General features: G+C 45.2%; 1 protein-coding gene across 6 annotated transcripts in view; it reads right to left on the minus strand.

Annotated features, from left to right (window-relative positions):
• LOC143740637 (potassium voltage-gated channel subfamily KQT member 2-like) overlaps window positions 1–14018 on the minus strand; it is a 57703-nt gene extending 43685 nt beyond the window's left edge. For 3 of the 6 annotated variants that reach the window (XM_077232634.1, XM_077232633.1, XM_077232632.1), the window contains exon 1: window positions 13533–13838. In XM_077232634.1, the coding sequence (XP_077088749.1) occupies window positions 13533–13828 (296 nt within the window). In that variant the 5' untranslated portion in view covers window positions 13829–13838. Of the gene's footprint in view, window positions 1–13532 lie in introns of all 6 variants that reach the window. The other 3 variants (XR_013204862.1, XM_077232630.1, XM_077232631.1) reach the window with 3 other exon arrangements.
• Between the last annotated feature and the right edge of the window lie 287 nt (window positions 14019–14305).

Raw genomic sequence — 14305 nt, forward strand, 5'->3', positions numbered from 1 at the left:
TTTGTAGAGCATTCACTTTGCTTTTGGGTTCGTCTATCTGCACTCCCATGACAGTTTCTTACTGGCTCAAATCAAGAGTCGAGTCATCAAGTCTCTGTGATTTCTGATGCTCCACGATTCTCGCCAGCACAAACATGCACATCTTTCATTTAGTTGATCTGTGTGTAAATTAAATGATGGAGGCGTTCTGTTACAAACACAGGCTCGCGTTAATGACCAGAGCAGCTGCAATCGGCAGGAGGTTTAATGGCCAAAATAATGTTATATATATAATGTTATACAAAGACCAGCACAGACGGCTTAATCCAGTTTCACTCAGAAAATATGTCATTATACAACGCTAAAATGAGTTACAAATGCAGTTTCATGTTGACTTCATGTTTCTGCCGACAGCATCGTCTGTGGCTGCTGTGTGACTGAAATAGCAGCTTTTAGATGCTGCAATTCAAACAGCAAGAGCATCGTTTTACTCCGCAGAAACCAGATCCAGTCCTTCATTTATCCTGCATGTTTTCCCTCTAATAGGACGTTTGTTTGTTCTTTGACCCATAAAACTGGGCTTTACAACCCTTAATTTATTCCTGTGATCAAAGCTGAATTTTCAGCATCATTACTCCAGTCTTCAGTCACATGATCCTTCAGAAATCAGTAGAATATGATGATATGATGATCAAGAAACAGTTATGATTAATTAATTAAAAATATGATTATTTCAAGCTTTTGGTCGGGTACATTCCCATTAATCATAATATTTTCAAGCCTTTATACAACCTAATGAACAATTATAATACAAGGTTATGCCACATAAATGGCAGTAAAGAAAAAGAAAGGGAGAAAAGAAAGTAAAGAAAGAGCTCATCTTTTGTACACAAATCAGTTATGAAATATCTAACATTCACATCAACACTAAAAGCTGGAATAAATAGGGGTGTAACAATATATCGCAATGCAAAAATGTGTATCCTGGATAGTGACAGTATGTATTTTGTATAGTTCACAATAAAATAAAAATTACTATGTGAGAAAAAAATCTAGTTTTTAGAGTTTTAGTGTCAATACTACTAAATATATAATGTTGAATATAATGTCTAATAATGCAATGGGTCTATAATGCCAGATGTTACCAGTAAACAGTGGCTTACATTATTTTAAATATGAAAGAGTGCAAGAATATTCATCTAAAATAATTCAGTATTTTCAGCTTCAGAATCATGAATATTGTTATTCTGGTGTCTCTATTATCCTGTGCATTGGGTTACAGCACCAAGTCTATTCATTTACACTCCCAATATGATACCAAATTTAGCATTTTAATAAACACACAGTATATATTTTTTTTAACTTTTCATCATATGTCTTGGATTATCGCAATAATATCTTATCGTGAGTTCAGTATCATGATATGTATCGAATGGGACACCCTTACTGGTCACCGTATATAAATGCATGAAAAACCTCCAGCTGGTGTTTATGAGGTGTACGTCTCCTTCATCACTATAATGTGTGGCACAAGAATAGCTCCATATAAACCAGCTCATGAATCAGTGTGTGTGTCAGTGTGTGTGTCAGTGACGGCGCAGGGCAGATTGCCCGAACACGTCTCTGTCGGCCTGAGACCATGCTGCTTTTTTCACAGCAAACTTAAATGGTGGTGCCTGATTCACACCTGAGCTGAGAGGTCACACACACTCACTCACTCACGCACATGCACACGCACGCACACACACGCGCACACACGCTCACTCACTCACTCACGCACATGCACATGCACACTCACACACTCACACACACACACAAACACACACTATAATGATGAGTATTAATCAGTGAGTGCTGGCTGTGGCTGCAGAAAGACAGAAGCGCTCAAAAGGCCGCACAAGGCTTGAGTTTTACAGGACAATGTTGTCACATGAGAGACGCGCGTGTCATATTCATCATAACTCACTTAAATAACACAACTTTACCTCCTTTTGGTGATTAAATGAAGTCAGCATAAAATTGCATGGTAATTCTGTATTGTATATATTCACAATCATGTTGACAAAGATTAATCTGTCTGCCTGGAACACTAAAATATGAAACATATTTTGAAATATGAAATACTGTAAAAATGCTGCTTAATTGGGGACGTTCCCCGACTACATTTATATCATGGAATTATACAGTAAAATACTATTTTTGAAAGTGAAAAAGTCATATAATTTACAGTGTAAATCATGATCTGTCATTCCCAGTACTCTTTGTGTGTCAGACCTTGATGGTTTTTAATAGAAAATGACACGTTTTGTTATCAGTTATGTACATTAGGGTTTTATGTTCCATCTTATGTTGTGAAATGAATGTTTTTTGCACTATTTTAGTGTCATGTGTGGTGTTTAGCATTTTCAGCTTATGGAAAAGACTTTGATTTTTCACATGCCTCTTTACTACTTGTGTTTTTTCCCTTGCCTCTGAAACATCGTGACAGCGACAGTTTTAACTCAAATTATTTATTTTACTAACCCTAACCCAGTTTCCAAACCGTCTACGATTAGCAGTTTTTGCTGAAGTGAGCGTGTTACTCTGCAGTTTCCTGTCAACATGTTTTTTATACTCATACACAATCTTCTAAAGACACAGAAACACACAGCGGTTTAGAAACATCTGCAACAAAAACACAAGAGTGGAGAATTTCAGCACCTTCTTACAGTCAAATCACTGATAATGCTTAAAACTCATTTTACTTGTAAAGCATTTTTATACGTACTGTCCCAAAGTAGCTTTACACACAAACATTAAAATGCTGGGTTGTTTTAACCCAACTTTGGGTCAAATATGGACAAACCCAAATGTTGGGTTAAAAATGTAATTTAAAAATGTAACCCAACAGTTAGGTTTGTCCATATTTGACCCAAAGTTGGGTTGAAACAATCCAGAATTTTTTAGAGTGTAGTTCTTTAAGTAAAACGTACTCGGTTACTAACGTAACCTCGGTTCTCTCTAGAGAGGGAACGAGTACTGCGTAATATCTTACGCTATGGGGAAAACCTCTTTTCCACGAGATATTGAAGCCAAAAATTATCCTTTAATTTTGATTAATGTAAAACGCTGTGCGGCAGCGTGCAGACATAGGCAAGACGGCTCGCGCGCCTATTGGCTGCCCTGCGGCAACAGCAGCAAGCCTATCGAGAGAGGCCCTGCGTGACGTGACATCCAATGGGGGTGCTTCGCGCCCATTTCGTCGCGTCCCGCCAGAATAGGCGTGGCCTTGGCCTATAAATACGCTCGACAGGCTGATACAAACTGGTTTTCATCGCTGAAGCGAACCAGCGCTGTTGTATGCACGGCAAGATACGCAGTACTCGTTCCCTCTCTAGAGAGAACCGAGGTTACGTTAGTAACCGAGTACGTTCTCTTACGAGAGTATCTCTCGTACTGTGTAATATCTTACGCTATGGGGAACACAATGTAAGACGCCGTGCGTACTGGGATCCGACACCAAAGTCCCAAGGGCAGTAGCCCGGGGCTCATATAGTGCATAATCACCGTAGGCTCACAGAGAGTCGGAGAAGAGAGGCTACCAGCATCATTCCCCATGAAATAGCATCCCACAGGAGCTAGTTATGTCAACAGTATATCCCGCAGACAGGCTGAACGCGTTCAGCCTGAACTGGGCAAAAGTACGGGCTATTCAACACCCATGGAGCTGTTCCATCGATCAGTGAGCGATACTCAATCAAAACTCAGCATTCTGTGCCAGTGCAGCGGGACAGATAGTACTGAATTCTAGACCGACAGCAGCTTGGCCTGTAAGGCGGGAACCTCTAGGTTATAGAACCTTATAAATGTAGACGGCGAGGCCCAGCCCGCCGCCATACAGATATCATGCAAGGAAATCCCACTAGACCACGCCCACGAAGAGGCCACGCCTCTCGTGGAGTGCGCTCTGACACCCAAAGGACACTGCAGGCCCTTAGAAGTGTAAGCCAGCGCTATGGCATCGACTATCCATCTGGATAGGCTCTGTTTTGATGCGGCCAGTCCCTTGGAGTATCCGCCAAACAAAACAAAGAGCTGCTCGGTCTGCCTGAAGACAGACGAGCGGGACACATAAGCTCTCAGCGCCCTGACGGGGCAAAGGAGATTAGCATCCGCCTCCTCATTGTTCACCGGGAGGGCGCACAGGGAAATAACCTGGGCCCTGAACGGTGTGTTGAGGGATTTTGGCACGTACCCGTGCCTTGGTTTGAGTATGACTTTTGAGTCATTAGGCCCAAACTCCATACAGGACGCGCTTACTGAAAGCGCTTGTAAGTCCCCCACGCGCTTTATTGAAGCAAGAGCCACAAGAAATACCGTTTTGAAAGACAGGTGCTTCATGTCTGACAAATGGATTGGCTCGAATGGGGCACCTTTCAGGGCTTCCAGAACCGTAGAAAGGTCCCACATAGGGACTGAGGGAGGTCTGGAAGGACTCAGCCTCCGAGCTCCCCTGAGGAGTCGCACGACGAGGTCGTTTTTCCCCAGTGACTGGCCAGACGTCGGTTTTGCAAACGCCGTTATGGCCGCCACGTATACTTTGAGCGTGGACGGGGTTCTACCCTTATCCAGCAGCTCCTGAAGGAAGGAGAGCCCTTCCGTAACCCCGCAGTCTACGGGTGAAAAGCCCTGAGCTTGACACCAGGTAGAGAACACTGACCATTTCGAGGAGTAGAGCCGTCTAGTAGACGGGGCCCTAGCCTGCGTGATCGTGTTTAACACTCCCTCCGGGAGGTTAGCGGGTACCCGTTGATGGCCCACATATGTAGGGACCATAACTCCGGGCGAGGATGCCAAATCGAGCCCTTTGCCTGAGAGAGGAGGTCTCTCCTCACCGGTATCGGCCACGGGGCAGTGCTGGTCAGCTGCATCAGAACTGGGAACCAGGTTTGGTTCGTCCATAGCGGAGCCACGAGCAGCACTGGGCATCCATTTTCCCTGATTCGTTCCAGCACTTGAGGCAGGAGCAAGACGGGGGGAAAAGCATAGAGTGGGCGTCGGGGCCATACGTGGGCCAGCGCATCCCTGCTCTTGGAGAAAAAGTTCGGACAGTGAGCGTTTTCCTGGGACGCGAACAGGTCCACCTGCGCTCTGCCGAATGTCTCCCACAGCAGTTGGATCGCCTGCGGGTGCAGCGACCATTCCCCTGCTGGGACATTGTTTCTGGACAGTCTGTCTGGTCCCAGATTCAGGTGACCAGGCACATGCGCTGCTTTCAGTGAAAGCAGGTTGTGCTGAGCCCAGTCCAGGAGGCGTTTCGTCAGCCTGTAAAGGCTTCGGGACCTGACGCCGCCCTGGTGATTTATGTACGCCACCACTGACATGTTGTCCGACCGGACTAAGACGTGGCGGCCTTTTATCTGGGGACAAAAGCGCCTTAGCGCGTTGTCTACTGCCAGCATTTCTAGACAGTTTATGTGTAGGAGCTTCTCCCGTTCTGACCACTGGCCAAAGAACGGTCTGCCCTCGAGCAGCGCTCCCCATCCCGTTCCGTGGACACCACCATCACACTCGAGGGAGTCCCCAGACTCACGCCTGACTGGTACCAGTCGGCTTTTTTCCAAGGTTTCAGAGCCGAGACGCATTTCCTGTCGACCCTGAGGCGAAACAGACCAGCGGCCCAAGCCCCGGGCGGAACTCGTGCTTTCAGCCATAACTGCAGTGGGCGCATGCGAAGCAGGCCCAGCTGAAGTACTGAGGATGCTGAGGCCATGAGGCCCAGCATTTTCTGAAACCGTTTGAGCGGGACTATAGAGCCGCGGCGGAAGGATTTCACGGCGCGCTGAAAGTTCAGTCCTCGCTCCGGCGACAGACGTGCTGTCATAGACAGCAAGTCCATCACTGTTCCCAGAAAAGAGATTTTCTGGCTGGGAGACAGCAAACTCTTCGCCCAATTGACTGTGAGACCCAAATTCTCGAGATGCTCGAGTAAAACGGTCTTGTGTTCTATGAGCTCTGATCGTGATCGAGCTAGAATCAACAAGTCGTCCAAGTAGTTCAAAATTCGCATGCCCTGAAGTCTCAGGGGTGCGAGAGCCGCGTCCATGCACTTCGTGAATATACGGGGTGCTGGGGACAGGCCGAACGGTCGGACTGTGTATTGATATGCCTGGCCCTCGAAGGCGAATCTCAAGAATCGCCTGTGACGTGACGCAATCTGTATTTGGAAATAGGCGTCTTTCAGATCTATTGACATGAACCAGTCTCCCTGGCGCACGTGCGCGAGGATTTTGCTGGTTGTCAGCATTTTGAACTTGCGTTTCAGAAGCGCTTTGTTCAATTGTCGCAGATCTAGAATGGGTCTGAGACCCCCGTCTTTTTTCGGTACCAGAAAATATCTGCTGTATACACCCCCTTCGCTCTGAGCCTGAGATAAAGGTTCTATGGCCCCTTTGCTCAGTAGTTTCGCTATTTCGGTTCGAAGTAGATGAGATACTTCGTTGTCCACCGTGGTTTCGACACGTGCCGTGCAATGGCGGGGACGTCGAGCGAACTGTAGCGAATAGCCTCTCTTTATAGTGTTCAACACCCATTCTGATACCCCGGGAAGCATTGCCCATGCATTCGCGTGGATAGCTAGAGGCAGAATGATATCCGGGCTCTGGCCGCGGCACAGCGGCGGCTGCAGAGCTTCGGTGTGCTGAGACATGAACACTGTGTTTAAAGTGTGCGAGGCGGGGGGCGCGCCGATCACGGCGGGCAGCCTGTTCGCACTCGCTTTCTCTATGACAAATTGTGGAGAGAGAACGAGCGGGACAAACCCCGTAGGGTTCAGCGTGTGTGTGAGTGAATGTGGGCGCGGGACACCGGGCACATTTACTGCACTGAAAACACCGTCGGCTTGCGCTGACTGAATATGTGTTGGTTTCGTTTTTACAGAAACCGTGGGACACGCACTGTGTAGTGTTTGTGGGCACTGTGTCGTGGGCACATTCACTACGTTTGCACAATCGACATGAGTCGATTTTATTTGTGCTAGCCCTGAACTGTGGCGGGCTTCCGTCTGCGTGTGGGAATGGGCACTGTGACGTGGGCATTCTTACAACACTCATAACACCATCGGCTATGGCCGGGACACCAGAAAATACACTCTTTATTGGATTTATCTGGGTCGCCGTAAAAATGGCGTTAATGTGCAGGCAAGCGGGCTGTGGTACCGGCTTGTTTACTGCGAAATACACTGGAACAGTCACATTGTTTGGAACTGAACGAGCGAGAGGTTTCGGTGGAGTCTGGCCGCGGCGAGACTTAAACACCGTGGGTCTTAGCTGACTGTATGTGTGTTGGTTTCGTTTTACAGAAAACGTGGCACATGCAGTGTGTAGTGTTTGTGGGCACTGGGTTGTGGGCACATTCACTACATTTAATGCACAATTGACATGAGTCGATTTCATATGTGCGAGCCCTGCACTGTGGCGGGCTGTGTTTGTGTGTAGAAATGAACACTGGGCTGTGGGCATTTTTATTACACTCATAACACCATCGGCTGTGGCCGGAATACCAGAAAATACATTGCTTATATGATTTTTCTGGGTCGCCGTGGAAACGGCATTTGTGTGCAGGCAAGCGGGCCATGGTACCGGCTTGTTTACTGCAAAATACACTGGAACAGTCACATTTTCTTGGAACTGAACGAGCGAAAAGTATCAGTGCAAGTCTGGCCGCGGCGAGACTAAATTTTATCTGCTGCGAGAGCTGGGATTGAACACGGGTCTCCCGTGCGATGGCTGTAGGTTTCGCCACTGAGCCACAGGGGGAAACGACAACAGCTTAAAATAGCTCGAGCACATAATAGAGCGTCATCACAGTTTTGTGTGTGTTGGCGTTTGTTTGCAGGCGTGCGTGTTATACAACAGGCTCATTGCTGCAATATTGACATTTTCAGCCGCTCAAACTAAGAGGAGCTGAGATATGTTTGAGAAATGGAGATTGGTCCGCCCTCGGCGGGACTAAAAATACACTCTTTCCTCATTTCGCCGGTGACGCATGCCCACGGGGGGCGGGGGCGGGGTAGCTTTCTTATAACGTAAAGAAAGCAAGCCGCGGTTTTGATGCTGGCCCGTTTCCCTGACGACTCGCGGGCAGAAGGGGGAGATCCACAAAGCTCGCCCAATCCTCACTGTCCAACGCGGGGATATAGCAGCTGGCCTCCTCTACAGATGCAGCTATCTCGTCGTCATTAATGGCGGAAGCGGCGGCGCGCGGCGGCCGTTGTCCGTCAGTGAGCGACTCGATTGAAGCTGGTGAAGCTGGCGGGCGAACCGGCGAGCTTTCACGGCTGGAGAAGGATCGGGGACCCGCTGAGTACGGCGCTTTGCGGCGCGGCACTACAGCGGGCGGAGTCTCACTCACCATGGCAATAGCTGGCCTCCTCTACCGATGCAGCTATCTTGTCGTCACTAATGGCGGAAGCGGCGCGCGGCGGCCGCTGTCCGTCAGTGAGCGACTCGATTGAAGCTGGTGAAGCTGGCGGGCGAACCGGCGAGCTTTCACGGGCTGGAGAAGGCTCGAGGACCCGCTGAATACGGCGCTTTGCGGCGCGGCACTACAGCGGGCGGGAGTGCAGACTCGGAGAAAAAATGCCAGGCAAGTCCTCAGAGTCACCATGGCAATAGTTCCACAGGAACGAAGCGTCTTCAAAAAGACGCTGCTCTTTTAGATAAAGAGAGAGAGAGAGAGAGAGAGAGAGAGAGTGTGAGTCGCGACGGCGAACACACACTCTAGCAGTGAAAAAGGATATTAACGCCGGAAAGCGTAGCAGGTACGGCGGCTGAAGGCGGCGAGGTGAAGGCCAGCGGCTTCAGGCTCGAAGGCTCGTCCCGCAGAAGGCTTACTATCAGACGGCGCGGCTTCTCACTCCGGATCCAGCGATGCAGTTGTGCTTCGCTGAAGAGATGAAAATCAGTTTGTATCAGCCTGTCGAGCGTATTTATAGGCCAAGGCCACGCCTATTCTGGCGGGACGCGACGGTTACTAACGTAACCTCGGTTCTCTCTAGAGAGGGAACGAGTACTGCGTATCTTGCCGTGCATACAACAGCGCTGGTTCGCTTCAGCGATGAAAACCAGTTTGTATCAGCCTGTCGAGCGTATTTATAGGCCAAGGCCACGCCTATTCTGGCGGGACGCGACGAAATGGGTGCGAAGCACCCCCATTGGATGTCACGTCACGCAGGGCCTCTCTCGATAGGCTTGCTGCTGTTGCCGCAGGGCAGCCAATAGGCGCGCGAGCCGTCTTGCCTATGTCTGCACGCTGCCGCACAGCGTTTTACATTAATCAAAATTAAAGGATAATTTTTGGCTTCAATATCTCGTGGAAAAGAGGTTTTCCCCATAGCGTAAGATATTACGCAGTACGAGAGATACTCTCGTAAGAGAACTAAGATGACTATGACAATGACAGAAAGCACTGGAGGAACTAATGTAGAAATGAATCCTGTATCTCCCACACAACTGCTAATTTTATTACTTATAAGATATAATCCAGTATTCATGATAACATTGACTAATCAGTCCACTGTTCAATTAAACATAATTATGATAAAGAGGAAATCAGGTTCAGAGAAACAACAACATCAGATAGGAAGGAAGTGGGGAAATATGGGGAAAAAAAGATAAATCATAATAGAAAATAATTGAATTGAGAGCAGTTCTTACTATTAACGTTTATTATTAAAGAGCTCTAATTCAGTTCTTTCTATAAAGAATGCAGTTGCAGAGCTCTCTCTTTCAATAACAGAGATCTGTAATTATACATATCTTTAATGTGTTGTTTTTAATAGTAAAAATTCAATTAGAGAGCTCTGAACTTGCATTTTTACTAGTAAGAATTTAATTGTAGAGCTCTCTAATTGGAATTCTAAGTAAAAATTCAATCGTTATTCAATCAATTCAATAGAAAATGAATGGAAGTCAATGACTATAGTGAAAATTCATTTGCAGAGTTCACACACACACACGCACGCGCGCACACACACACACAAATATATTGAGTCGATTGCGCTTGAGACAGTAAAGTCTTTTAACATTCATTAGTTTTACAAACAGTTCTGAAATAAATCAAACAGCAACAATTTATCATGATTTACATAGTAAATCTTCAGATACCAATGCAAAAAACGTCGGAAATGTAAAAAATCTCTTCACTTTAAATATGTGAATATCATTCATCTGATCAAACTTAATTTTGATTACAATGTTTGTGCATCTTTCTATAATGAAGTTGCGTTGGTTCGTTTGCATCTAATGATTGACACCCAGGCCTTTAAACAGGGCCTGAAGATGTGTGTGTTCAGCGTGTGTGTCTCAGGCCACATTTACACATAGCATGATATTTAGAGAAATGAATACCCCCCCCCCCCCCCCACAACATCGTTTTCAAAAAAGCTGTCATTTACATCAACCAGCATAAATACGCCGCCGAGCGCCATCATAACTACGCCAAACCATGGTGTAGGGAGAAGCATAAAAGCAATGCAGGCCAATCATCATCGACAACAACTACGGCGCTCAAGTTAAGCATTTTCTGGCGCATAATGTGACGTTTGAGAACCTAAAACCCCGTTTCTCCCAGTTAACACGGGCACATAACCGGCGTTATCAGAAATCTCAACTTTGGCCGGAGTTTTTAGAAATAATCGCTTTCTGTGATAAAAACGGGGTTTTCGCGTAAATGAGAGGCCAAACCACAGGAAAATATCTGCGTTTTCCCTTCGTGTAAACGGAGCATCAGGATGGATGTGTTTCACAGGAGCTGTCCGTGTGCGGTGGTGCTGAAACCAGCGACAGACATTCACTTTAATAAATGGACTGAGATTATTACAAGATACAGGGCCACATCTGCGGCTGATATCACTAAAACATACATCATCTAAACTTATCCAGACACCAGATATCATTTTTCATATTGTTTTACTAGTGGGTTCAGGACACTATAGTTCATTTATGTAAGTGAGGAGACCAAAATAAAGTAAACTGTGAAATATTATCCCACAAATATTCTTCATACAGTGACTACCAGTGAAATTTATAAAAATTTGTGAACAAAAATGATTCGGACACTTTGAGCTGATCATGTTTTGCTGAAGTGTTTTTTCTTTAATTGCTAATGCACCTTTTTACACCACAGACTGAACAACATGAAGCATTGCTTGTTGATCGGTTGAGCTAAACTGGTATTATCTAATTGTGTAGTTAAATTTAACCGCTGACAGATATTCGACATAATTCATGTGTGAGACAGTCTAACAGAAGGACGGACAAAACCAGTGACACATCAACTGAGTTCTTGTCATATTTTATTACCATTTTCTAAACTATAGTGAATAAACTGTGTTAATGTGAGAAATATTGAAGGTGTGTGAATAACTGCTTTTGATCAAACTCCACACTATTATACATGATACAGATGATCTTAAAGCGCTGCCAGATCTCGACTGTGAGGGTAATTTGACGCATAAACTGATCGGATGTGATCGCTGTTGATTAAACAGTGCATACGTGTTTTTGGTGATCGCAGACGTTTGTAATTCAGCCTTCGGTGTGTCGCTCTGACTGTTTATAACACGAGTTACAGACACGAGGTTCCAGGTCTGAGATGAGAATGAGAAACCACATTCTGCAGGATTTTAACTGAAAATCCAGGTTCACATTCACATGAGCTCTGGCCAAGATGAGGACAAGGAAAAATGAAACTAAATATCTTACAAACATAAAATGTGCCTCCAAACAGCGTCAGATTGGGTTTATTTGGCTTGTAACGGGAACCTACAACCTGAACACAATATGAGAAAGATTCTCTGGTTGAATAACTATTAAAAGCAAGCTTTCAGAGCGATATAACGCTGAACAGTATAAACATCTGGAACTGCATGAGATGCACAACAGAAGCATGACAGATCTTTGAACATCAGCCTATAAAACTCGATTAAACCGAACTATTAAAAAAGCTTTAAGGAATCTTTTTAGAACTATATAATAAGCAACAAAAAGGAAATCTTCTAATGCTAAAAATCAGTCAAATGCATTAAATGCACATCAAAAGTGCAGCAGAAAACAATTCTCTGTCATGAAGAACGATTAATTTCAGAATAAAAGGGCAAATTATGTATTCAACTAAACAAAGCTTTAAACAACCGGAAGAAAAGTCTATTAATAGAAAAAAATCCTGCCAAACATATTAAACATGAAGTCAAGTCACCTTTATTTATATACAGCGCTTTTTTACAATACAGATTGTTTCAAAGCAGCTTTACAGAGATAACAGGAAAATAATTTTGTAATAATATTGTTAAATATAAAATTAAATGTCCCCAACTAAGCAAGCCAAAAGCCAATTTTAGCGAAATGAACCGCTTTTCCAACAAGGCAACTTCAGAATCAACACTGAACTATTAATATTAAAGAAGATTTGTTCCAGTGATGCCTAAAACTGTTCTTGTACATCTAGAACAATCGTGTAAGATTCTTATTCATGATTTTAAGGCTCTTCACGATCAGGCACATTTGTACATGTCCAACACGTTGTAAACATATACTCAACCCCAGATCCTTGAGATCAGAGAATCAGGTCTTCTGTCAGAAGGATAAAAGATAAACATGATCTCCTCGTCTCCATTAGATATAACTACTTTCAAATTTAGGCTTAAATCACATCTGTTAAAGGTGAGAACGGGTTTTTCGAGTGTGCCTTATGTATTTTTTTCTTTATGTATTGGTTGTTCTTCTTTATTGTGAAGCACTTTGGGACACCCGTGTTGCACTAAACTGTGCTACACTCAGAAAAAAAGGTACAAAAGCTGTCATTGGGACGGTACCCTACAAAAGGGTTGTAATATGTACCATTTAGGCACTAATATGTCCACTTGTGGTACCAATAGTCTACCTTTGAGAGACTAATATGCACTCTTTAGGTACAAAGGTGTACCGCCACAGTCACAGCTTTTGTACCTTTTTTTCTGAGAGTGTGAGAACGGGTTTCAAGTGTGCCTTATGTATTTTTTTCTTTATTGATTGTTCTCCTTTACTGTGAAGCACTTTGTGCACCTGTGTTGCACTAATCTGTGAATGAATAAATAAGTGTAAACATCTCGCCAAGCGCGTGAAGAGATGCTGACAGACACAGGAGGTTTGAGAAGCTTTTGTTTTGATCTCCGTCAGCAGAAGAAACACTTAAAGGTGCAGATATTCACATAAACAACCGGAAGGAAAGTAACATCATCTATTAATAGAACAATCCTGCCAAACATATTAAACATGAAGCGCTTTTCCACAAGGCACATTCAGAATCGATACTAAACAATCTATTAAATGTTTTTTTTTAGGTAGATCTGGCTCCTGACTGAACTATTAATATTAAAGAAGCTTTGTTCCAGTGATGCTCAAAACAGTTCTTCTACAGCTAGAACCATCTCGCCAAGCGCGTGAGGAGATGCTGACTGACACAGAGGTTTGAGAAGCTCTTTGTTTTGATGGCCATCAGCAGAAGAAACACTTAAAAAAGGTGCAGAGACTCACACGTAAGCGTGGTAAATGAACGCCCATCCGCGCGGTCTCTCCAGAACATTGTAGAGGAAATTCTGCAGGCGTCGGTAGAACGCGTTGCGCTTCGGCGGCCTCTTCCCGGAGATGCTGGATCTCTGTTTGCTCAGGATACTGCCGCGCTTCGACGCGTCCGCGCCCGCGATCAGCAACGCGCCGTCTCGGCTCGAGTCCGTCGCGCCCGCGTCCAGCCCCACGAAGCCCACCTTCAGCTTCTTCTCGGCCGGCGGGGCGTCGGCAAACACGCCGCCGTTGCGGGATTTCTGCACCATGCTGGAAGAGCTGTCGTCATGGAGATCCGCTGCTGATGATGATGATGATGATGCTGCGGGTCGGGACAGGTGCGAGCATCACTGCGCGCGAGAGGTGCGCGGCGCTGAGGAACAAGAAGCCAATAGCTATGCGAAGACGATCTGCAGTCTCTCTCTCTCTTTCTACTCACTCACTCACACACACAGACACACACGCGCGCGCGCACACGCACACACACACTCAAATTAACGGATAGTATCCTGGCAGAAAATTACAAGCACCTTTTCAGTTTTTCTTAAAGTCCCCTGTAGTCAATAATTGTATCCCTTAAAACTCATCTTTGATCACCAAAATTACATATTCAAACGTTTTTTCCTTGAAAAAAAAAACACAAGGCTTGAGTTTTACAGGACAATGTTGTCACATGAGAGACGCGTGTGTCATATTCATCATAACTCACTTAAATAACACAACTTTACCTCCTTTTGGTGATTAAA

This window comes from Siphateles boraxobius, unplaced genomic scaffold (assembly GCF_051911475.1).
Source record: "Siphateles boraxobius isolate OS27281-9 unplaced genomic scaffold, OSU_SipBor_1 179, whole genome shotgun sequence".
Classification (NCBI taxonomy): Eukaryota; Metazoa; Chordata; class Actinopteri; order Cypriniformes; family Leuciscidae; genus Siphateles; species Siphateles boraxobius.